The sequence below is a fragment of the Ovis aries genome, chromosome 1 (genome assembly GCF_016772045.2).
Source record: "Ovis aries strain OAR_USU_Benz2616 breed Rambouillet chromosome 1, ARS-UI_Ramb_v3.0, whole genome shotgun sequence".
In the NCBI taxonomy this organism is placed as follows: domain Eukaryota; kingdom Metazoa; phylum Chordata; class Mammalia; order Artiodactyla; family Bovidae; genus Ovis; species Ovis aries.
Genome location: NC_056054.1, coordinates 127,850,920 through 127,875,944, shown reverse-complemented (window position 1 = coordinate 127,875,944; position 25,025 = coordinate 127,850,920). Strand labels below are relative to the sequence as shown.

The window sequence follows — 25,025 nt, the reverse complement described above, 5'->3', positions numbered from 1 at the left end:
TAATTAGTGCCACTTCTAGCATAAGCAAACCATAAAAGTTTATTTTCTAACAAGAATGTAATAAAGTTTCTGATTGGCATCGTGTTCTTTGATAAATTTATGCCACAAAGGAGAAAATATTTAAAATCAAATCAACAAATAGTTAATGAGAATAATATGAGGAAGGCATAGAGTCCAGCTGAGAATGCTTCATAACTTAAACTATAAATTCAACTTTCTTAAGAATAACAGTTACTTAAAGAATTTCATTAGCAATTATACAGGCAAAATGATTTGACTCACAAACTGCTCATTGATCCTGCTGGAATGCAGTTCTTTGAAGGCTGTCTTTTTGGCTTAACCATCTTCTCAGATTCTATTAATACACTAAAAGAGGCAGTAATTGAAATTATAAAACATGTGCTCCTGAACTGCCTGGAACACCATCTGAACACTCTGGACCCCATGGTCCATAGGGTTGCAAAGAGTTGGACATGACAGAAGCGACTTGGCAAGCATGTACATCTTCTTTGGATATACTCACGTGACAGGGAGAGAGTGGAAGACAGCAAACTCTCTGATGTCTCTTCTTGTTGTGTTTAGTTGCTAAGTTGTGTCTGACTCTTTCATGACCCCATGGACTGTAGCCTACCAGGCTCCTCTGTCCATGGGATTTTCCAGGCAAGAATACTGGAATGGCTTGCCATTTTCTTCTCTAGGGAATCTTCCTGACCCAGGGATCGAACTCACATCTCTTACGTCACCTGAATTGGCAGGCAGGTTCTTTACCACTGAACCACCTGGGAAGCTGATGTCTCTTCTTATAAGGACATTAATCCCATCATGAAGGCCTGCCCTCTCATGACCTCCTCTGAACGTAATTACCTCCCAAAGTCCTCACCTCCAAATACCATCGCATCGAGGGTGATGGTTTCTTCATGAGAACTGTGGGGAGGTGAGGACGCCACACTTTGGTCCACAGGCGGGCAGATGCAAGATGTAGGCAAAGAAGAGTCTTGGAATGACAGTGTATGTTTCGGCAACACCGATCAAAGTCAGCCCTTTGGTCGTCCTCCAGCTCTCGCGGCGACGTCTTCCACACCAGGATGAAGTAAACGCGATTACTGCCGACAGCTCGTATGTCTAGCTCTCTAAACATGGTTTCAATGTGCTACCCCCAAAGCGTGTCTTCTATCCAAAGGTGCAGCTTTGTAGTTAAACAATTACATCTTGAAGTGATGTAACAGAGAAGAACAAACCTGACTCCATATTACAGCTATTCCTTTAGCTCCAATCTTTGCGCTCTGTTACCTGTGCTTAGTCCTGCTGGTTCTGCAACTTTTGTAAAAATTTAAAAAAAAAAAAAAAGGAGGGGTTGCCTGTGGCCTGAATGTGCTGCCCAGCTGGCGCTAGTGGTAAAGAACCTGCCTGCCAATGCAGGAGACTTAAGAGATGCAGGTTTGATCCCTGGGTCAGGAAAATCCCCTGCAGGAAGAAAAGGCAACCCACTCCAGTATTCTTGCCTGGAGAAGTCCATGAACAGAGGAGCCTGGTGGTGTACAGTCCATAGAGTTCCAAAGAGTCAGTCACAAATGAAGAAACTTAGCACACAGGCTCCCATATCCTGAATTATATAGAACAGTCCATTCTCAAGGCTCTGACCTTTAACGGTGCAACACTTTCTCATTCATATAGAGATAAAATGTTGCAGAACAGAGAATAGCATGTGTCTTGTTTATAGGAACGTTGTGACCAGACCTACCTGTGGACAGATGCAAAAGCAAAGAATTCTAGCACCTAAGAGTGTGCAACTTTATAAAAGAAGCCTGAATTCTAACTCAGGTGAGATGGTTCTTGGGTTCCAGTGCACCATCTTCTCAGATGGATGGCTTTCTGAGGAAAGTTGTTGAACCTTGAACTTGTCTCTAGATTTTTTTGGCTTGTTTTGTGAGAAGTGAAGGAGAAGGCAACGACACCCCACTCCAGTACTCTTGCCTGGAAAATCCCATGGACAGAGGAGCTTGGTAGGCTGCAGTCCATGGGGTCACGAAGAGTCGGACACGACTGAGTGACTTCACTTTCACTTTTCACTTTCATGCATTGGAGAAGGAAATAGCAACCCACTCCACTGTTCTTGCCTGGAGAATCCCAGGGATGCTGGAGCCTGGTGGGCTGCCGTCTATGGGGTCGCAGAGTCGGACACGACTGCAGCGACTTAGCAGCAGTAGCAGTAGCAGTGGGAAGTGAAGGAGATGGGAATACCAGACCACCTGACCTGCTTCTTGAGAAATCTGTAGGCAGGTCAGGAAGCAACAGTTAGAACTAGACATGGAACAACAGAGTAGTTCCAAATAGGAAAAAAAAAGTCCATCAAGACTGTATATTGTCACCCTGCTTATTTAACCTCATGATGCAGAGTACATCATGAGAAATGCTGGGCTGGAGGAAACACAAGCTGGAACCAAGATTGCCAGGAGAAATATCAACAACCTCAGACACTTAGATGACACCACCCTTATGGAAAAAAGTGAAGAAGAACTAAAGAGCCTCTTGATGAAAGAGAAAGAGGAGGGTGAAAAAGTTGGCTTAAAGCTCAACATTCAGAAAAGTAAGATCATGGCATCTGGTCCCATCACTTGATGGCAAATAGATGGGGAAACAGTGGAAACAGTGGCTGATTTTATTTTGGGGGGCTCTAAAATCACTGCAGATGGTGACTGCAGCCATGAAATTAAAAGACACTTACTCCTTGGAAGGAAAGTTATGACCAACCTAAACAGCATATTGAAAAGCAGAGACATTATTTGTCAACAAAGGTCTGTGTAGTGAAGGCTATGGTTTTTCCAGTAGTCATGTATGGATGTGAGAGTTGGACTATAAAGAAAGCTGAGTGCGAAGAATTGACGCTTTTGAACTGTGGTCTTGGAGAAGACTCTTGAGTGTCCCTTGGACTGCAAGGAAATCCAACAAGTCCATCCTAAAGGAGATCAGTCTTGGGTGTTCATTGGAAGAACTTATGTTGAAGCTGAAACTCCAATACTTTGGCCACATGATGCGAAGAGCTGACTCATTGGAAAAGACCCCGATGCTGGGAAAGATTGAGGGCAGGAGGAGAAGGGGACGAGAGAGAATGAGATGGCTGGATGGCATGGACATGGATTTGGGTGGACTCTGGCAGTTGGTGATGGACAGGGAGGCCTGGCGTGCCGCGATTCATGGGGTGACAAAGAGTTGGACACGACTGAGCGACTGAATTGAACAGATACAAGCTCGCTGCATGCTAAGCTGTCCATGGGATTCTCCAGGCAAGAATACTGGAGTGGGTTGCCATACCCTCATCCAGGGGTTCTTCCTGATCCAGGGATAGAACCCTTGTCTATTAGGTCTCCTGCACCAGCAGGTGGGTCCTTTACCACCAGAGCCACCTAGGAAGCCCTGTGCGAGCTTGGGACTTGGTGAAAATGTCTGCAGAGATTGAGCTTTCTTGAATTGATAGCTCTACAGAGAAACCAAAAGCTAGGTAGGAATATGACTTTCCTACCAAACCTCACTTTTTAAAATATTCTTATTTGTCTTGAAATGGAAATGGATAGGATAAAGTTTCATAAGCCAGGGAAAAGATGCAGTTTATGATTCCTAAACTAAAATATCACTGCGCAGAAAAGAGAAGTAAATGATGAATATCCACAATGATCATTTTTATGAAAACTTAGTTTCCAGAAGATACTGAATTTTATTCAGGATTAGTCTTTTTTTTTTAAAAAAAAAAAAGGAAAGGGTAGTTATTAATGGCAGAGATTAACTGGAAATGTTTATTTCTGTGCTTTATTCTGTATAAACACAATGTGATTATGCTTGCTGTTATGAATTTCAGTAAAACATGATTTAAGACTACAGCAAGGGTGCCATTAAAATGTGAATATTAACTTTCCAATAATTTCTAGAAATTGAAATGGAATCTGTTTGGCACTAACATGACATTTTGACACCAATGAAAATATTTTATGTAGTTATGTAAGTGATAAAAATAAACGTTTTATAAAAACTTATCCAGAAAGACTTATAACTAGGAAAAACAATCATAATTAACAAGATTTCATAAAGTACACAGCAGCCAAAGACAACTTTTAGACCAGCTGAAAGTGATGAGGTCATTGCTGGTCCTAAGTTCATAAGATCTGAGCACCTGTAGAGATTCTTTTTAAAAGCACTTAAAAGAATTAATTTTCCAACCATGGACAGGCTGATGGTCTCTCTCTTTTATGTGACTCTGTATTGTGCCAAACTAATGGAATTGAATGCATGCTTCAACTTTGCTAGCAGCTGTTCCTATGGTACAGAAGTAAACGTGTAAACCCTACCCGAACCAGCTGGAAAAAAAGATATGAATCTACTATTTCTGAATTTATTATGGAGCCTAGATTTTGTTTCCAGGATAGAATGTGTCCAAAGCAACCAAATTTAAGAAGAGAGTTGTGAAATCATCCAGTAGATGAGTAACCATCTTGACAATTCAACTGGCTAACGCAAACAGAACTGTATTGGCAGGTAACCCACTGTTTACTGCACTGGCTATGCAGTATTGAATTCTTTTTAACACTTTTAACCAAGATTATTATAGCATGAGAATATTAACAACAGCAGTGTCAGAAGGTCAAAAACCAGTTTTGTCAAGCATACATGTGCTCAGTCGTGTTCTGACTCTTTGTGACCCCATGGACTGTAGCCCACCAGACTCCTCTGTCCATGGGATTTTCCAGGCAAGAATACTGGAGTGGGTTGCCAATTTCTAAATTTACAAGGTATACTGAGGATATACCTATAATAGAAGACGTTTCATTTACATGCTTATCTTTTGATTCTACATTTATTTTCATAAAAATATTAAAAATTATACTTCTAAAGCTAACCAAATACATACACACACACACAAACACACACACACATATATATATATATATATATATATATAGTTTCAGTTTGCTCTTTAAGCAGTTTTAGGTTCACAGAAAATTGAATAGAAAGTACAAAGTTTAAATATATGTAATGTATGAAACTGAAGCTGAAGCTCCAATACTTTGGCCACCTGATGCCAAGAACTGACTCACTGGAAAAGACCCTGATGCTGGGAAAGACTGAAGGCAGGAGGAGAAGGGGACAACAGAGGATGAGATGGTTGGATGGCATCATTGACTCAACGGACATGAGTTTGAGCAAGCTCTAGGAGATGGTGAAGGACAGGGGAGCCTGGCATCCTGCAGTTAGTGGGGTCCCAAAGAGTCTGACACGACTGAGATACTGAACAAAAACTAAATGTATGCGTATACATTACAACACTACTGATCCAGTCTGGGTTGAATCCCAGAAAATTTCTGTAAAAGATCAGAAAAAGCTATGTGTAAGAAAATTAATTACAGTGATATTCATAATAGTGAAAACCTGGAGAAAACTAAATGTTTACCAATTGATATTTATCCATTCCAGATAGAAATTGTTTTATATTTTCAAAGAATAAAAAAGTATATGGAAATTAAGAGGAATAAACTAATTAAAATCTTAGTTAATGTTGAGTGGAAGGAAATTTGAAGAAAAATATGTTCAACCTGTTACCAGTTATACAAATATGAAAACACATAAATTAGATGTTGTCTATGAATGCATGAATAAAGCTTAAAAAATGGGTTAGATGAATACTGAATCCATGAAAAGAAGTTACTTTGGGTTGAGGATTACAAAATGGAACTGAAGGTGAGTACAGAAAGAACACCCAATTCACTTGTAACATTTTCATTGTCATATTTTAAAACTATTTTAAGGAAACGTGAGCAAATACTGTTATTTGTCAATTCTGGGTGGTGGCTATTCAAGGTTTTTAAAAACATTATCCAAGTGCTTTGTATTTTTATTTTTCAAATTTAAAACATTAGATGTCAATGTTTTATTGAGAAAGAAATTTCCAAAAGTTGACTCAAAAAGACTGCAAATACCTGAATAGTTTAAAATCTATAGAAGATTCCCCCAAAACACCAGAGAATACCCTCTGAAAACAGCACCAAGCCCAACTGGTCCTATAGGTAAGTTTTATATACTTCAGAAATAATGTCCTATGGAAACCTAACCCTGATACAAAACAGAACTAGTTCATTAGCACTCTAAATTCAGAAGTGCATTTTAAAAATACTTTTTAAAATTTATTTATTTACTTGTGACTGCACTAGGTCTTCACTGCAGTGCCTTGGCTTTCTGTGTAGTTGCAAGCAGTGGCTACTTTCTAGCTGTGATGCAAGGGGCTTCTCAATTCCCTGGTTTCTCTTGTTGCAGATCAACCACTCTAGAGCTCAGGCTCAGCAGTTGTGGTGCTCGGTGGGGAGGGTGGGTTGTAGTCGTCACACATGTGGAATTGTCCCAGAGCAGGGATTCAATACAAGGAAGTCTCAGCAGTGTATTAAATGAAAGAAAAACGCATCCTCTTGCATGAGTGAGGTTTATAAAAAGAGAACATTCATGATACAGCATCAAGAAGGCAATTTTTGTAATATTACTAAAAAAATGAAATAAGGGAAAAAATCTTAATCTAAAGGCTCAAGGCTGAACGTTCAACTGATGGAAAGAAAAAAATTCGTTAAATTTGGTAACCATTCTATTATGGATTTTTTTCGAATCCTTGCAAACTAGAGTAGAAGAAAACTTCTAAATATATAGAGAAAACATTCTCCTTAGTTAAAAACAACAAAGGCTGCCTCTACCCAGCGCTAGTCCATAAACTAAAATAAAATTTAATATTCGAAAGAAAGAAACAAACGTGAAAAGTTACTGATTATACAACTGTCTAATCAGCAATGGAAAGACACCCGCGGACCAGCCCTATAGGAGGCTCCTCGCCGGCCCTGGTGGCCCGCCCCCACGCCCAGGCCCGCGCCCTTGCACGTACGCATGCGCAACTTTGGCGCACGCGCGCCGGCCAAAGAGAGGAGAAAGATGGCGGGGCCCAGCTTCCCAACGCCGCTGCACGGACATGTGGGCCGCGGCGCCTTCAGCGACGTGTACGAGCCCTCGGAGGACACTTTTCTGCTGCTGGACGCACTCGAAGCGGCGGCGGCCGAACTCATGGGGTGCGAGGAGGGCGAGGGTCCCCGCGGGAGAGGGCTCGGGAGTCCTGGAGAGGCGGCGGCCCAGGACCGAGGCAAGGACTGTCGCTGCCCTCCCCGCGAGGAGGCGGTGTCGGCCCGCCTAGAGACAGCTGACGCCAGAATACTGTAACTGAGGGTTTTCCCGTGGATACACACAATCAGTGCGGCAGGGAGCTAGCCGTTTTCTTCCCAAGGTGCTGTTTTGGTTTCAGGGGCTCCGTGCTTCCTCACCACTTCAGGATGTATCATTTCCTATCAGCTGTTAATCTGAAGAGCCTGAAGGGTAGCGATATTATAACACGTTCAAAAGCAAAACGTCCTGAGATCGCTGCCTCGCAATATGACCGTTTTTAGTAAATATCAGTGCCCCGTGGCATTATTGAATCTACGCAATACATAAAAACATCCTCCAGCAGTGGAAAGGCACCAAAAAGAAATGAGGTGGTAAAATATTGGAGTAGGGGAGTGTGTTTAAACCCACTGGATAGCATACTCATCTACCCAGCAAAAGCCTGGCCACGTGTGGTTACTGAGCACTTGAAATGTGACTAGCACTGAATTTTTTTTTAATGAATTTTTAATTGTAAAAAAAAATTAACGTTACATGCAGCTAGCTGCCTATAGAATATACCCTAGCTTATAATAAGTATTCACGTTGATTTGTTGAAGTGCTCATATAGATTTTAATATAAAAAGTGAATACTTACAGTGTCATTTTTTAGATGAAAGCAATTGGGGTAGTTAGATTTAATTATTTTGGGCTTCCCGGGTAGCTCAACTGGTAAAGAATGCACCTGCAGTGTAAGATACCCTCACTTCGATTCATGGGTTGGGAAGTTCCCCTGGAGAAGGGATTGGTTACGCACTGCAGTATTCTTGGGCTTCCCTGGTGGTTCAGATAGTCAAGAATCCCCATGCAAAGTGGGAGACCTGTACTCCATCCCTAGGTTGGGAAGATTCCCTAGAGGAGGGCATGGCAACCCACTTCAGTATTCTTGACTGGAGGATTGCCATGGACAGAGCAGCCTGGTGGGCTACAGTCTGTGGGGTCCCCAAAAGTCCACACGACTAAGCACACAGCACACACAGATTTAAAGATCAAAAGTTGAAATGGGTTTTTTTTCAGGGTGAAACTAACAGCTGTCAGGCTTAGAAGGTCCAAATTGTATTTGTTTATCTCTCTTGGTCAGGTTTTTCTGTGTATAAATTGCCCCAACTCTTATTAAACCAGTTTTTCATTGTAAGCATTGGAACTTTTGGATCTACTGGAATACAGAATGGAACAGTACTGTTTTATAACATATCTTTTAAAATTTTAAAGCACAAATTGCCTTGCTGTAAAAGGGACTATTTTTATTTTAGAGTCTTGGGTATTTCTGGTCATGGAATTCTAATTATTTATGAGGCCATAATTGTTATTTTCAAATAGAAGCCTCCTGGTAAGATTCAACAGACCTTCCTACAGCACAGTAAAGCCTTGTCAGATGTACAAAGTGGTTCCAGAAGTTAGAAACCCCTCAAGTCTGTTTTTGAATATTTCATTTGGGAAGTTAGGTGCTAGTGAAATCGCTCAGTTGTGTCGGACTCTTTGCTACCCTATGGAGTATAGCCCACCAGGCTCCTCTGTCCATGAGACTTTTCAGGCAAGAATACTGGAGTGGATTGCCATTTTCTTCTCTAGGGGATCTTCCCAACCCAAGGATCAAACCCTCATCTCCTTAGGTGCTAGAGTGCCCTTAAATACCGTCAAATCTGTTTCTGGAATGGGGATGATTTGTACTTTTACTTTATATACAAGATTATGTTGTTGTCTAGTTACCAAGTCATGTCCAACTCTTCGCAACACCCCTGGACTGTAGCCCACCAGACTCCTCTGTCCATGGGATTTCCCAGGCAAGAATACTGGAGTGGATTGCCGTTTTCTTCTCTAGGGGATCTTCCCAACCCAGGGATCAAACCCTGATCTCCTGCATTGTCAGGTGGATTCTTTACCACTGGGTCACCAGGGACGCCCATGTACAAGATTATAGGGAAGGATAAGTACAGTAGAATCAAGAATTTATGTATTTAATTGCATTCTTAAGAGTATTATTAATATTCTAAGGCCAGATTACTTGGATGTTTTCCCAATTCAGTGTAGAGATGTATAAATACAGGATTTCTCTGCTGCTCTAAATCTATTATTAGTAGAAGGCAGGGGTGCTCTTGTCTTCCCCTGGGATATGCTGATGGATTCATGAGTTACTTCAAAATGAGAGAAACATCTTTTATGAATAAATGTAATAATATCTTTTCATTTTTAGGAAACACCAAACTAGGAGCTCCTTCTGGGAAAAGCTGATGTCTTCCATATTAATATTTCCAACCCTAAATTAACATTCCATTGTTTATGTAATGTTTTGTGAAAATCAAAAACTATTATTTTACAGACTTCAATCATACACCCAAAATTTCAACAGTTTTGAACACTAAATGAGCACTAAGTGATTGTTGGAAATTAGCTTATTTATAAATTTCTTTTATATTTCCATGTATTTTCAGGTGAGGGATGATTCTGGGAAATAGACATTAAAAGTAGCATGAGTTATTTTCCATGATGTGTATTTTAATACCACTGTGCTACTATTTATTTTATTTTGTGTTTTTAGAGTGGAAATATGCCTCGAGGTTGGCTCAGGGTCTGGAGTGGTATCTGCATTCCTAGCCTCTGTGATCGGGCCTCAAGCTTTGTATATGTAAGTGTAAGTATACACATTCATCCACACCTTGGTCTAAGAGATTCACTGTGACTATGACTGCTTGAATGAAACCATTTTTGTAAGTGGATAATATGTATCTGATAGTGTCTATTTTAAGTGTACTCTGAGAGTCCCTTGGACTGCAAGGAGATCCAACCAGTCCATTCTAAAGGAGATCAGTCCTAGGATTTCTTTGGAAGGAATGATGCTAAAGCTGAAACTCCAGTACTTTGGCCACCTCATGTGAAGAGTTGACTCACTGGAAAAGACTGTGATGCTGGGAGGGATTGGGGGCAGGAGGAGAAGGGGATGACAGAGGATGAGATGGCTGGATGGCATCACTGACTCGATGGACATGAGTTTGAGTGAACTCCAGGAGTTGGTGATGGACAGGGAGGCCTGGCGTGCTGAGATTCATGGGGTCGCAAAGAGACACGACTAAGTGACTGAACTGAACTGAGGACTCTGATTACAAATTATGCCTCCCTAAAAGTGACAAATGCATGTCCAAAATTGTCCCATTATACTGCATAATTATAGAAGCCACATAATAATTTTAAGTCATCTGTAAATTTGTATCATTTTTAGATAATTTATCAGAAAAAAATTGGAACATAATAAAATTTCTTTATAGAAGATTTGAGAATATAGAAAATATAAACAAGAAAATAAAAATCACCCATAAATTTTGCCACACGTGGCCCAACTGTTTCAATTCTTTCTTTACTTCCTATGTTTTTCATTTAATACTGTACGATGAGCATTTTCCTTTTAAATTTCATTTTTGGTAGCTGCATAGTATTTCTCCATTGGATTCATAATTTAATAAATTCCTTCAGATATGTTTGCATGTAGCTATATCCTACTCTTGGACTCTCCATCAATATAACAATTTTTTTCATTAGTGTGACAAATCCAAATTGTTTTTCTATTCACCATTATTAAAGTATTTCAATTTTTTTCTAAATCTACTTATATAAAAGGAGTGGGACATTCTTTGAATTTTTATCCATAGACATAGGGTATAGTTTTTTCTTTTCTGTTTATAGGTGCACTGATGTCAACCCTGAGGCAGCAGTGTGTACCCTGGAGACTGCACGCTGTAACAAAGTCCACATTCAACCAATAATTACAGATTTGGTAAGCTGTTACTCTTTGCCCAGCAGTGTAATAATTAATTTTCTTTTCAGTTAAGGCCAAGATGATTTACATCAAAGAAACTTGAGTGGTTAATTAATTAACTTTTAACCCAGTACAGTATAGTGCAGTTCATTCAGTCATGTCCGACTCTTTTAACCCACTAGACAAAGTAAATTCTTAACTGATCAGTTCAGTTCAGTTCCGTTGCTCAGTCGTGTTCTACTCTTTGCGATCCCATGAACTGTAGCACGCCAGGCTTCCCTATCTATCACCAACTCCCAGAGTTTACTCAAACTCATCTCCATTGAATCGGTGATGCCATCCAACCATCTCATTCTCTGTTGTCCCCTTCTCCTCCTGCCTTCCGTCTTTCCCAGTATCAGGGTCTTTTCCAGTGAGTCAGCTCTTCGCATCAGGTGGCCAAAGTATTGGAGTTTCAGTTTCAACATCAGTCCTTCCAATGAATATTCACGACTGATTTCCCTTAGGATGGACTGGTTGGATCTCCCTGCAGTCCAAGGGACTCTCAAGCATCTTCTCCAACAACACAGTTCAAAAGCATCAATTCTTTGGCACTCAGCTTTCTTTATAGTCCAACTCTCACATCCATACATGACTACTGGAAAAACCATAGCCTTGACTAGATGGACCTTTGTTGGCAAAGTAATGTCTCTGCTTTTTAATATGCTGTCTAGGTTGGTCATAACTTTCCTTCCAAGGAGTAAGCATCTTTTAATTTCATGGCTGCACTCACCATCTGCAGTGATTTTGGAGCCCAAAAGTGATTTTGGGCTCTTAAGCTAAAACAATCCACCTTTTTCACAATCCAAAGGAAACTTCTGCTGGCTTGTACAGATCAGGTATCATTCAGTCAGGAGTGAAGAGAATCCATCAAACCAGCTTTAATAAAAAGAGTGGATGGCTTCAGGCACAGCTAGCTTCAGGAACTCAAAAGATGTTACAGGCATCTTTTTCTTAGCTCTAAACTTCTTTCTAGTAGCTCTGTTCCTCTGCAGTCTTTGGCTGCATAGTAGCAAGATGCTTGCATCTCCATATCTTATTTCTCAGCAACCCTATAGGGAAAGAAACACTTTCTATTTTCAGTTACTATAGCAGAAACCCCAGACTGAGTACCATTTGTATCAACTTCTGTCATATGCCCATCTCTCAGTCTGTTACTGTGATCCAGGGGGATTAGATATGCACGAGATTGACTTGAGCCTGAGTGGTAGTCCCACTTCTGCAGCTGGGTTGAAATAAACCCTACCTGTACCACTCCTATTGAGGAGTGGAGGTAGAGTTTCCTCAACGAAAGTCAAGGAGACATCATCAGAAGAAAGGCAGAACAGGTCCAAGGCTGGTAAACAGATGGCAACTCCAGAACCATTATTTTAAGTTACACATCATACATTTCTCAATTCCAGATTTTAGAATATTTTTAATTATATGAGTAAGATTTGGATAATTTTGAACCTTTTTTTACTTATAAATATTAATGACTTTTTATAAGCAAAAATCATGATAGTATGTACAAGGTGGGCCTAAGACATATAAAATGCTTTCATGTTGTTTGGCCTGTGTTAGTTACTCTTAGACTGATGAAGTTTTGAGGTTTTTCTTTTTTTTTTAACTCACAAATGATTTAAGGAATCAAGCCAAAGATCTAAGAAATTTTGTATCACTAGAAGTTGTTAGTGCTATTATTAAAAATTAGACTATCAAGAAAGGTACTCAGTTGATTTACATGAAATCAGTATGGTAATTTTGCTCTTGAAATTTTTAATATGTCCATGAAGTGAAGTCGCTCAGTCATGTCCGACTCTTTGCGACCCCCATGAACTGTAGCCTACCAGGCTCCTCTGTCCATGGGATTTTCCAGGCAATAGTCCTGGAGTGGATTGCCATTTCCTTCTCCAGGGGATCTTCCCAACCCAGGGATCGAACTTGGGTCTCCCGCATTGTAGACAGACGCTATACTGTCTGAGCCACCAGGAAGTCCTAATATGTCCATAATTAGTATTATATGGTTTTTTTGGTATAACAGTAAAACTTTAGAGATAGAAGAAATAAGTCACTAAACTAATACAGTGATAAATCCAGAGTTTATGCCCAGATTGTCTGAATCAAAATCTAGAGGTCTCACAGCTTTTTAAAGGTGGAAGTCAGTTCTAAAGCTGTCAGAATCCATTTTGTCAATAGTGAAAGTTGACCATAATACTCAGTGCTGACTTGTGGCAAAGAAAATAGAAAGAGGTAGGTATGAAGTGAAGTGAAAGTTGCTCAGTCATGTCCAACTCTTTGTGACCCTATGGACTGTACAGTCCATGGAATTGTCTATGCCAGAATACTGAAGTGGGTAGCCATTCTCTTCTCCAGGGGATCTTCCCAAGCCAGGGGTTGAACCTAGGTCTCCCGCTTTGTAGGCGGATTCTTTACCAGCTGAGCCACAAGGGAAGATCACTTTGCCAAACTTTATATTTATTTGTATTCAGAACACTAGATATGAGGCTTCCCTGGTAGCTCAGATGGTAAAGCGTCTGCCTATGAGGCAGGAGACCCGGGTTTGATCCTGGGTCGGGAAGATCCTCTGGAGAAGGAAATGGCAAGCCACTCCAGCACTCTTGCCTTCTTGTATTCAGAACACTAGATATAGATTATCACAACTATCAAAAACTATTATTTTGGATAATTGAGTTTGTTTACAAAGTTTGTATTTCCTTTTTAGCTTTAGAAGGAAGTCTTTTTCAAATGTGTCTTATGTACTTCCTTACATTCTTAAACTGAACATAATTTTACCTTTTAGTGATTCAAAGTCATTAATATGAATATCAGTCATCATTCTGTACTGTATGTGATGATGACAACGCTTATTAGATTCTAAGTTTTTATTTTCTGCAGTGATTCTGAGTTTTTATTTTCTCTCCTCTTTGTCTTTTCACTTGTTTTATGTTGTCATATTTTACTGCTCCTCATAGATAGCACTTCCTCTCTCTTTTCATATGCTTTGTGCTAGAAATGCATGGATGTGTGCTAAGTCAATTCAGTTGTGTCCAACCCTGCGACCCTGTGGACTGTAGCCTGCCAGGCTCCTCTGTCCATGGGATTCTCCAGACAAGAATACTGGAATGGGTTGCCATGCCCTCCTCCCGGGGGTCTTCCTGACCCAATGATTGAACCCATGTCTCCTACATTGCAGGCAGATTCTTTTACTGCTGAGCCACCAGGGAAGCCCTTGTGCTAGAATATCAAGCAATTGATTTAGTTAGATTTGTATTTAAACTAAGAGTTTAACAGTTCTGAACAATTCTATAGAAAGTTGTATCAGTTCAAAGATTTATAAGATGCCAAACAACTGATGTTTTTAGAGTCTCTTCCCACTATTTTTAGTTCTTTTTTTCTTTGATATGTAATTGTTTCAGCCAGTACATTTACAAGTTACTAAAGAAGTAGAAAGAAAAGTACAGCCCCATCATCTGGTATTTTTGTCATGAATATATGTTTTCTGTCATCTTATAAAACATTTCCGTTAGTTGTAGAAAATAAGTATTTAAGTTAGCAGCTATAAATTTAAAGTTGTGTACAAATCTATGTAAAATATATGAGAGCTTGCCTCCTTCTTATTTTATCTTCTAAAAATGAGCCCGGAGTGTAGCTATTGAAGCTATTGAAGAGCAGAGTGTTCATTCTGATAAATAGCTTATTTTCCTTGTTTATAGGTGGAAATATGTTTTTTTTAATCTGAATCAAAATACAAAAATATTTATATCCATTTCTGTCTTAAATATGGGCTCTAACACACTTTTGTCTAAAAACGTGGGAGAATATATCTAAAGATTGATTGATTGATCCATCTATCCAGCCATCTACTTATTTATTTATTTCTGGGTCCAGCTTAAAATTCTGACTCTCTTGAACATTTTTTAGGTCAAAGGCTTGCTACCAAGATTGAAGGAAAGTGTTGATCTTCTTGTGTTTAATCCTCCTTATGTTGTGACTCCACCTGAAGAGGTAAGACGTATGGCAAAATTTAATTACTAATATTTTCAGCTGTTTTCTATCTCAGATCAAATGTACTTCATCAAATGACATCAGTCAGCTGCTAATAACAGACTGCTCTGATTTTACTCATGTGTGAAAGTGAAAGTCGCTCAGTCATGTCCAACTCTTTGTGACTACATGGACTATACAGTCCATGGAATTCTCTAGGCCAGAATACTGGAGTGGGTAGCCATTCCCTTCTCCAGGGGATCTTCCCAACCCAGGGATCGAACCGAGGTCTCCTGCACTGCAGGTGGATTCTTTACCAGCTGAGCCACAAGGGAAGCCTAAGAATACTGGAGTGAATACCCTATCCCTTCTCCAGCAGATCTTCCCAACCCAGGAATCGAACTGGGATCTCCTGCATTGCATGTGGATTCTTTACCAACTGAGCTATCAGGGAAGCCTGATTTTACTCATAATTGTCTATTATTGAATACTGTTTGGTAGACATAGGAAACGAGCCTGAAATTAATGGAAATTCAAACTGTGATCCATATCTAGTCTTTAAAATCACATGTATATCAGGCCATGGTATTTAAATCGTATGTGTGTGTGTACCTTTATCATGAATAACAAATCTGCAAAACAAAATATTTTACTCAGCCTTAAATTCACATAGGAATTATCTCTGAAAGGCTCAGGTTTCCTCCTCTCACAGGTATTTGGAAGTGGGGGAAGAGGAGAAACAATTCTCACTTCAGGTAGGAAAAGATATAACCTTGAAATACATAATTATAAAGTTTTCAGTCATGAAGAGGTAAATCATATTAGAAGTGTTAGGTACTCAGTCATGTCTGACTCTTTGTGACCCTGTGGACTGTAGCCCGCCAGGCCCTTCTGTCCATGGAATTTCCCAGGCAAGAATACTGGAATGGGTTGCCATTTTCTGCTCCAGGGGATCTTCCTGATCCAGGGATCAAACCCACATCTCCTGTGCTTGTTGCATTGCAAGTAGATTCTTTACCCTCTGTGCCACCAAGGAAGCCAACCATATTAACCACTAAACAATTTTAAGAAAGAATGGACAAAGGAGACAGAAGTATAATAATGGACTAAGGCTTTCCTTTGAATTATTATACCTATTTTATTCTTTGATTATCAGCAAGGCGGTTAAATCTTGCATTCATCTCCACCGAGAAGGGAGAGGTCTGCATTGCTGCTGCCGATCGTAGTGAGAAGCTGTCTCTCCCTTGACATCAGTTCAGTTCAGTTCATTTCAGTCGCGCAGTCGTGTCCGACTCTTTGCGACCCCATGAGTCGCAGCACACCAGGCCTCCCTGTCCATCTCCAACTCCCGGAGGTCACTCAGACTCGTGTCCATCGAGTCAGTGATACCATCCAGCCATCTCATCCTCTGTTGTCCCCTTCTCCTCTGGACCCCAATCCCTCCCAGCATCAGAGTCTTTTCCAGTGAGTCAACTCTTCGCATGAGGTGGCCAAAGTACTGGAGTGTCAGCTTTAGCATCATTCCTTCCAAAGAAATCCCAGGGCTGATCTCCTTCAGAATGGACTGGTTGGATCTCCTTGAAGTCCAAGGGACTCTCAAGAGTCTTCTCCAACACCACAGTTCAAAAGCATCAATTCTTCGGCGCTCTGCCTTCTTCACAGTCCAACTCTCACATCCATACATGACCACTGGAAAAACCATAGCCTTGACTAGACGGACCTTAGTCGGCAAAGTAATGTCTCTGCTTTTGAATATGCTATCTAGGTTGGTCATCACTTTTCTTCCAAGGAGTAAGCGTCTTTTAATTTCATGGCTGCAATCACCATCTGCAGTGATTTTGGAGCCCCAGAAAATAAAGTCTGACACTGTTTCCACTGTTTCCCCATCTATTTCCCATGAAATGATGGGACCAGATGCCATGATCTTCATTTTCTCAATGTTGAGCTTTAAGCCAACCTTTTCACTCTCCTCCTTCACTTTCATCAAGAGGCTTTTTAGTTCCTCTTCACTTTCTGCCATAATAGTGGTATCATCTGTATATCTGAGGTTATTGATATTTCTCCCGGCAATCTTGATTCCAGCTTGTGTTTCTTCCAGTCCAGCGTCTCTCATGATGTACTCTGCATGTAAGTTAAACAAGCAGGGTGACAATATACAGCCTTGACGTACTCCTTTTCCTGTTGGGAACCAGTCTGTTGTTCCATGTCCAGTTCTAACTGTTGTTCCTGACCTGCATACAGATTTCTCAAGAGGCAGGTCAAGTGGTCTGGTATTCCCATCTCTTTCAGAATTTTCCAGTTTATTGTGATCCACACAGTCAAAGGCTTGGCATAGTCAATAAAGCAGAAATAGATATTTCTCTGGAACTCTCTTGCTTTTTCCATGATCCAGCGGATGTTGGCAATTTGATCTCTGGTTCCTGTGCCTTTTCTAAAACCAGCTTGAACATCAGGAAGTTCACGGTTCACGTATTGCTGAAGTCTGGCTTGGAGAATTTTGAGCATTGCTTTACTAGCATGTGAGATGAGTGCAATTGTGCGGTAGTTTGAGCATTCTTTGGCATTACCTTTCTTTGGGATTGGAATGAAAACTGACCTTTTCCAGTCCTGTGTCCACTGCTGAGTTTTCCAAATTTGCTGACATACTGAGTGAAGCACTTTAAGAGCATCATCTTTCAGGATTTGAAACAGCTCAACTGGAATTCCATCACCTCCACTAGCTTTGTTCGTAGTGATGCTTTCTAATGCCCACTTGACTTCACATTCCAGGATGTCTGGCTCTAGATGAGTGATCACACCATCATGATTGCCCGGGTCGTGAAGATCTTTTTTGTACAGTTCTTCTGTGTATTCTTGCCACGTCTTCTTAATATCTTCTCCTTCTGTTAGGTCCAGACCATTTCTGTCCTTTCTTGAGCCCATCTTTGCATGAGATGTTCCCTTTGTATCTCTAATTTTCTTGAAGAGATCTCTAGTTTTTCCCATTCTGTTGTTTTCCTCTATTTCTTTGCATTGATCGCTGAAGAAGGCTTTCTTATCACTTCTTGCTATTCTTTGGAACTCTGCATTCAGATGCTTATCTCTCCTCTTCTCCTTTGCTTTTCGCTTCTCTTCTTTTCACAGCTATTTGTAAGGCCTCCCCAGACAGCCATTTTGCTTTTTTGCCTTTCTTTTCCATGGGAATGGTCCTGATCCCTGTCTCCTGTACAGTGTCACAAACCTCATTCCATAGTTCATCAGGCACTCTATCTATCAGATCTAGGCCCTTAAATCTATTTCTCACTTCCACTGTATAATCATAAGGGATTTGATTTAGGTCATACCTGAATGGTCTAGTGGTTTTCCCTACTTTCTTCAGTTTGAGTCTGAATTTGGCAATAAGGAGTTCGTGATCTGAGCCACAGTCAGCTCCTGGTCTTGTTTTTGTTGACTGTATAGAGCTTCTCCATCTTTGGCTGCAAAGAATATAATCAATCTGATTTCGGTGTTGACCATCTGGTGATGTCCATGTGTAGAGTCTTCTCTTGTGTTGTTGGAAGAGGGTGTTTGCTATGACCAGTGCATTTTCTTGGCAAAACTCTATTAGTCTTTGCCCTGCTTCATTCTGCATTCCAAGGCCAAATTTGCCTGTTACTCCAGGTGTTTCTTGACTTCCTACTTTTGCATTCCAGTCCCCTATAATGAAAAGGACATCTTTTTTAGGTGTTAGTCTAAAAGGTCTTGTAGGTCTTCATAGAACCATTCAACTTCAGCTTCTTCAGCATTACTGGTTGGGGCATAGAATGGATAACTGTGATCTTGAATGGTTTGCCTTGGAGACAAACAGAGATCATTCTGTCGTTTTTGAGATTGCATCCAAGTACTGCATTTTGGACTCTTTTGTTGACCATAATGGCTACTCCATTTCTTCTAAGGGATTCCTGCCCGCAGTAGTAGATATAATGGTCATCTGAGTTAAATTCACCCATTCCAGTCCATTTTAGTTCACTGATTCCTAGAATGTCGACGTTCACTCTTGCCATCTCTTGTTTGACCACTTCCATTTTGCCTTGATTCATGGACCTGACATTCCAGGTTCCTATGCAATATTGCTCTTTACAGCATCGGACCTTGCTTCTATCACCAGTCACATCCACAGCTGGGTATTGTTTTTGCTTTGGCTCCATCCCTTCATTCTTTCTGGAGTTATTTCTCCACTGATCTCCAGTAGCGTGTTGGGCACCTACTGACCTGGGGAGTTCCTCCTTCAGTATCCTATCATTTTGCTTTTTCATACTGTTCATGGGGTTCTGAAGTCAAGGATACTGAAGTGGTTTAACATTGCCTTCTCCAGTGGACCACATTCTGTCAGACCTCTCCACCATGACCCGCCCGTCTTGCATTGCCGTGCGGGCGTGGCTTGGTTTCATTGAGTTAGACAAGGCTGTGGTCCTAGTGTGATTAGATTGACTAGTTTTCTCTATGGTTTCGGTGTGTCTGCCCTCTGATGCCCTCTTGCAACACCTACCATCTTACGTGGGTTTCTCTTACCTTGGGCTTGGGGTATCTCTTCACGGCTGCTCCAGCAAAGCACAGCTGCTGCTCCTTACCTTGGACAAGGGGTATCTCCTCACCACCGCCCTTCCTGACCTTCAACATGGGATAGCTCCACTAGGCCCTCCTGTGCCCGTGCAGCCACCGCTCCTTGGATGTGGGGTGTCTCCTCCCAGCCGCCCCTGACCTTGGACGCTGGGTGACTCCTCCCGGCCGCCGCCACTGACCTCGGACTTGGGTAGCTCCTCTTGGCCGTTCCTGCGCCATCGCAGCCTGGCAGTCTCCACCGCTGACCCTGACCTCGGACATGGGATAACTCACTTAGCGTGCCGGGTCGCAGCTGCCCGGATGAAATCATTTTTGAGAAGGAAAGTCATTGTCATAAGATGAGCAGCAGTTGAGGGAAATGCAGCTAAATAAAATACATGCAGCTCAGGAAAGCACTATGGAAATAAATATCAAGAGTAACAAAAATGGTTTAGTCTAGTAATCTCAGTCTTTGAGATGTAATTTAGGAAAATCATTAACAACAGAATAAAAATTTACAAAAATATGCTTATTGCACCTTTATGTGTGTCTAATGTGTTATCACTCAGTCGTGTCCACTCTTTGTGACCCCATGGGCTGTAGCCTACGCGGCTCCTTCTCCAGGGGATCTTCCCGACACAGGGATCAAACCGGGGTCTCCTGCGTTGCAGGCAGACACTTTACCCTCTAAGCCATGTATATGATGGCAAATAATATGAACCTAAGTATGTAACAGAAAAGAAACAAGTAAATCCTGGTTTATCAGGCCCACAAGCTACTGGGAAGCCTAGTGAATGAAGAGGAGATTCTCGGAACATGCTGGCACGATTGGGCTTCCTTTCTGCCATATTCCTACTACTAAGCTATGCGTGTAATTATACAGATAATTACATTGAGTGTGGGCAATGTCTTGGACTTTCACTGTTCCAACAGAGAAAGCTAGTGTCATCCATTAGCAGAGCAGTTAGCAGGGTTAAAAGGCAACGTAACAAAGATTTCCTCAAGCTTAAAAACATGTTTTACAATGTGGAACATTAGGAAACAAATTGAGAGACTGTAGTCTCTATCATGACCTGAACCAGTGGTTTGGAAACCAAATAAACTATTTTGGTTTATGAAGATAAAAAGAATGAAATCATGAAGGTAAAAGTTAGGAAACTTACAGGTTAGATCCAGGAGATATACCATACAAATACCAGGAGTTTGCACATATAAAAAGTTGTGTCTATACTTACTGTTCCATCCCTAAACGTGAGGTTAGATATTGTGGTTTGAACCTGTGACCTTTCAAGGATTAGGAGCAGGCAGTCAGCAGGCCACCAAAGGCGACCCTCCTCCCAAAGATGAGAACTCCCCTCTGTGGCCTGTGAGATTGTGGTTGGTGCCAGGCCATCCTCCTGAAGGGCCGTCTCTAGTGCAAGCAGACAGAGCTGGCTGAGCATCCCCGGAAGGCAGGTAGACAGGGTCCAGCACCGAGGGCTCCTAGTCCATGCTAAACAGGCCATCACCATGCATGCTTTCCACAGAGCAGTGTACCCTGTCAAACATTCAGAGAGTGGGCTCCTCTGAAAAAAGGGAGGAAGCCAAGGAGGAGGAAGACATGAGCCCCAGAAAAAGGGAGTGCTAGGAATGCTAGGAAAGGAAGTCTCCAGGAGGAAGGTCTTGATTAAAACAGAGGAACTGATAAAGTCCTTTCTGTGATTAACTGTGTGAAAGTATATGGAGAAGCTTATGACACTATGAGAATAATTTAAATACAAAAAAATTAAGTAAATGGGCATGCTGAATGCCCAGCAATAGCTAAATAAGAGGTGATACTTTTACACCATAAAATATTATGTAGCCATTAAAAAGGAAGTGGAACTATACCTGATCACAGGAAGAGATTTCTATAGGGTATTGTTGAGTGAGAAAAGTAAAATACAAGTAAGAACATAGATGCAATCCTATGTTTGTAGAACATGGACAAAAAAGAAAAACGTGTGTATATGTGTGTGTGCATAGAAGATGGGAGGGGAGCAGATGAACAAAACAGTAAAAGGGGAAAAGTACGGTTGTTTTTTTTTAAGGTGTATGAACATACTTCTTTTAATTAGACATGAACATGGTTATAGGTATAAAGAAATTACTTTTATCCCTTGACAAATGAATAAAAGTAGAGTGTACAGCTGTACATAGATAATTTAAACTGAAATATGGACAAAAACCATTAAAGGGATTAGGAAGAAAATAATTATATTAGAGTTTAAGTAGTTTTTGAGTGATTTATTCAATATGTTCCTTAGTTTTAGAAACAATATACAGTGGTAAGGCTCTAAAGATTTTTAATGCTATATAAACTCTCAAGGTTTTGTTTCTATAATAAGACTGTTATAGGAAAAAGTGCTTCCTTATACCTTTATATAATAAATGGGTTCCTAAGAAAGGGCTATGAAAGAAAGCTGGCTGCTCTGGGACGTTGTCAAATTTTGTTGCTGTGAAGTAGATCTCTTATAATACAAGTTCTCCTGTCTAGTTTCTTTCTGATTGTTCTGTTTTAAATAGAAGAATTTAAACATGTTGATGATAACAGCTATTACTAAGCCACATTATTATGTGCAGGGCACTGTTCTCAAACTTTAAATATACTTCCTCATTTATTCCTAGTGGATAAAAAGTTTTTTTTGATCATTTTCCTAACTGTACAGATAAAAGTGTTACTTTCCTAATGTTGTAGATGAGAAAGGAAACTAGTTCATCAAGATTAGAGACTTATATACAAGGTTACACATGCTAGGAAACAGTGCGGCCCAGATTCAACTTTACCGCCACCTTCTCATCAGCCGTCAAATACAGAATACATACCTGTTTGGTCATTGTAGCTTGGAAAAGATTCCATTTTGTGTGTGTGTAACTTAGAACAGTCTTTCTAATTGGGTACAGGTCGGGAGTCACGGGATACAGGCAGCTTGGGCTGGTGGCAGAAACGGTCGTGAAGTCATAGACAGATTCTTACCACTGGCTCCAGATCTCCTTTCACCAAGAGGATTGTTCTATTTAGTCACCATTAAAGAAAACAATCCAGGTAATACAGACCATTTTATCTTTTAACCATTTTCTTAGCTGAAATCAAGGTTACTTGTGTCAAAGACTGTAATTAAGTAACCCAGAATGTTCATGAATGTAGTGCTGACAGCTGCTAATACAGACTAGCATTCATGTTGAAAGAGGAGATTTTTAAGAGGTAGATTTTTCTGACTTTAAAGAGTATTGTGTTTTTGAGGAGTTTTCCCCTAATTTATAAACCAGTACTCAAATACAGAGTCTGTAGTTTGTTCTTCTAACACCTGACCTTCAATACTGTGAATTTTCTATTTTCTAGTCTTTTATGTCATCAGCAGTTCTGCTGTATATTCTTTAGTTCATCTGAAGTTTTATCATGAAAGCTATCTCCTGATACTGATTTTTATATCCTGGCTTTCAGATTAGTTGGTAACTAAATTGACTATAATCTTTCTTCTCTTTTCTGTACATCTCAGGTTTGATTTTTATGTGGTATGTTATATTCTTAGTCCCTCAGATCACATCATAATTACTAGTGGTGTTGGTTTTGTCGGGGTGGGTGGGAGGTGTGTGTGTGTGGGTTTTTTTTGGGGGGGTGGGTAACTCCAGTTTCCTGGTTTTGTCTTTTTAGTGTTATATATTAACAAAGGGAAGGTTTTACTTTTTTTAGTACTCCTGAAAAAAATAAGCTATTTCGTTTACTGCCACTTTTTGACATCACCGTCTGATTTGCCCATACCCTTGTTGGCAGTTTTCATCCAGAAGGAGGAATGTAGGGCAGATATTAGAGTCAGGCAACTCAAAAATGAATCATTTATTGTAATAGCAAGTATCACTCCTGTTTCTGTTGAGTCCAGAGCAGGCTACCACTGCAGCGCAGTCATTCACTCTTGATTAGAGTTCTCAGCAACACCCTGAAAATACAGAGTGTGCTCGTCTATCTGAAGTCCAAGTTCACTTTAATAGAAATTGCATGGTGTTCACTGTTTTCTCGGATGAGTGGAGTTTGTAAAAAGTCCGTTTATCAGCTAGTGATCGTGCATACTTCACCAAATGATTTAATTGGATTTTATCTTTTAATTTTCATTTTAGAAGAAATTTTGAAAATAATGAAGACAAAAGGTCTACAAGGGACCACTGCCCTTTCCAGGCAAGCAGGCCAAGAAATGCTTTCAGTCCTCAAGTTCACCAAGTCCTAATCTACAGTGTGTGCTACTTAAAGCCGAATGCTTTTGGCATATTTTGAAACTGAAAGGTTTTTCTTTGTTAACAAGTAAAATTGACAGAAATTTGTTATCTAGAAAAAGGCAGGCGAGTACAGCATTTCCTTTTACCCAGCAGTCAGGCCTACAGGAATATTTGCACAGATGCAAGTAAATATATATATATATTGAATTTCACATATTTATATGTATTATATGTGGAGAATATATAATGAAAAAGTTACACTTAATTATACGTGAAAAGGATGTTCATTTCAGCATTACTTGTAACGGCAGAACAATGAAGTTAACTGTCCATCAGCAAAGGGATTGGTAAAATAAAGTACAGTATATTCATGTTACTAAACATCTCCAGCCATTAAGCACGAGTCATGTCTGTATATACTGAACCAGAAGGGGTTCATTATGTACTACTGATCAATGAAAAAAAGCAAGTTGTAAAATAATGTTAACCTGTATGTATATTTTTTAAAAACTAACCAAGAAGGTTTGTGTGTATGTGTATATAAGAAATTCTCAGAAGGTACATGCTGCTGCTGCTGCTGCTGCTAAGTTGCTTCAGTCATGTCCGACTCTTTGCAACCCCATGGACTGTAGCCCACCAGGCTCCTCCGTCCCTGGGATTCTCCAGGCAAGAATACTGGAGTGGGCTGCCATTTCTTTCTCCAAAGCAGAACAGGTGGGAATAGAGGAACCTTCATTCTTTTGTGTTGGCATTTGTACAGTGATAATCTATTCTGTAAGGAAACAGTTTTTTATATAAAAGTTTTTCAAGTTTACATGCTTATTGTCTCCATTCTCTTCTGTTATTTAGCGTGGCTTCTGCTTCCATTCTTCTCTCTGGTCACATTTCTCCCACTTTTTATCCTCTATCATATATTTCTATTTTCTTCTTATATATTGCAAACTGCTCTTATTTTTTTTCTTAGATAAGGGAGAGTTGTATGTAAATAAACTCAACACTCAGATTAATCACATAATGTAAGAGCCTAGGGACTTCCTTGGTGGACCAGTGGTTTAGAATCTGCCTTCCAGCGCAGGGGATGCAGGTTCGATCTCTGGTCAGGGAGTTAAGGTCCCACATGTCATGGGGAACTAAGCCCATGCACTGCAGCAAAAGAAGCCCGCACACCACAACTTGAGAATCCCACGCGCCACAAGAAGCTGCCAGTGTGCCTGCTGCAGCAGCAGAAGCCCACGAACTGCACCAGAGCCCCAGCGCAGCC

At 40.5% G+C, this 25,025-nt stretch overlaps 1 protein-coding gene across 1 annotated transcript; it reads left to right on the top strand.

Annotated features, from left to right (window-relative positions):
* The first annotated feature begins 6,924 nt into the window (after positions 1-6,924).
* N6AMT1 (N-6 adenine-specific DNA methyltransferase 1) lies at positions 6,925-24,578 on the top strand. The gene is made up of 6 exons (XM_004002793.6): positions 6,925-7,091; positions 9,758-9,844; positions 10,897-10,987; positions 14,912-14,995; positions 22,457-22,598; positions 23,669-24,578. Exons 1-6 carry the CDS (start codon positions 6,958-6,960, stop codon positions 23,773-23,775), a joined length of 645 nt encoding a protein of 214 aa, XP_004002842.3. The 5' UTR covers positions 6,925-6,957; the 3' UTR covers positions 23,776-24,578.
* The last annotated feature ends 447 nt before the right edge of the window (positions 24,579-25,025 follow it).

What these genes read in the sequence shown, in the direction of transcription:
- N6AMT1 (XM_004002793.6), top strand. Translation starts at nt 6,958, where the DNA reads ATGGCGGGGCCCAGCTTCCCAACGCCGCTGCACGGACATGTGGGCCGC. An exon ending in GGGCCTCAAGCTTTGTATAT is followed by an intron (nt 9,845 to 10,896) that starts GTAAGTGTAAGT and finishes TTCTGTTTATAG; the next exon opens with GTGCACTGATGTCAACCCTG. An exon ending in AACCAATAATTACAGATTTG is followed by an intron (nt 10,988 to 14,911) that starts GTAAGCTGTTAC and finishes AACATTTTTTAG; the next exon opens with GTCAAAGGCTTGCTACCAAG.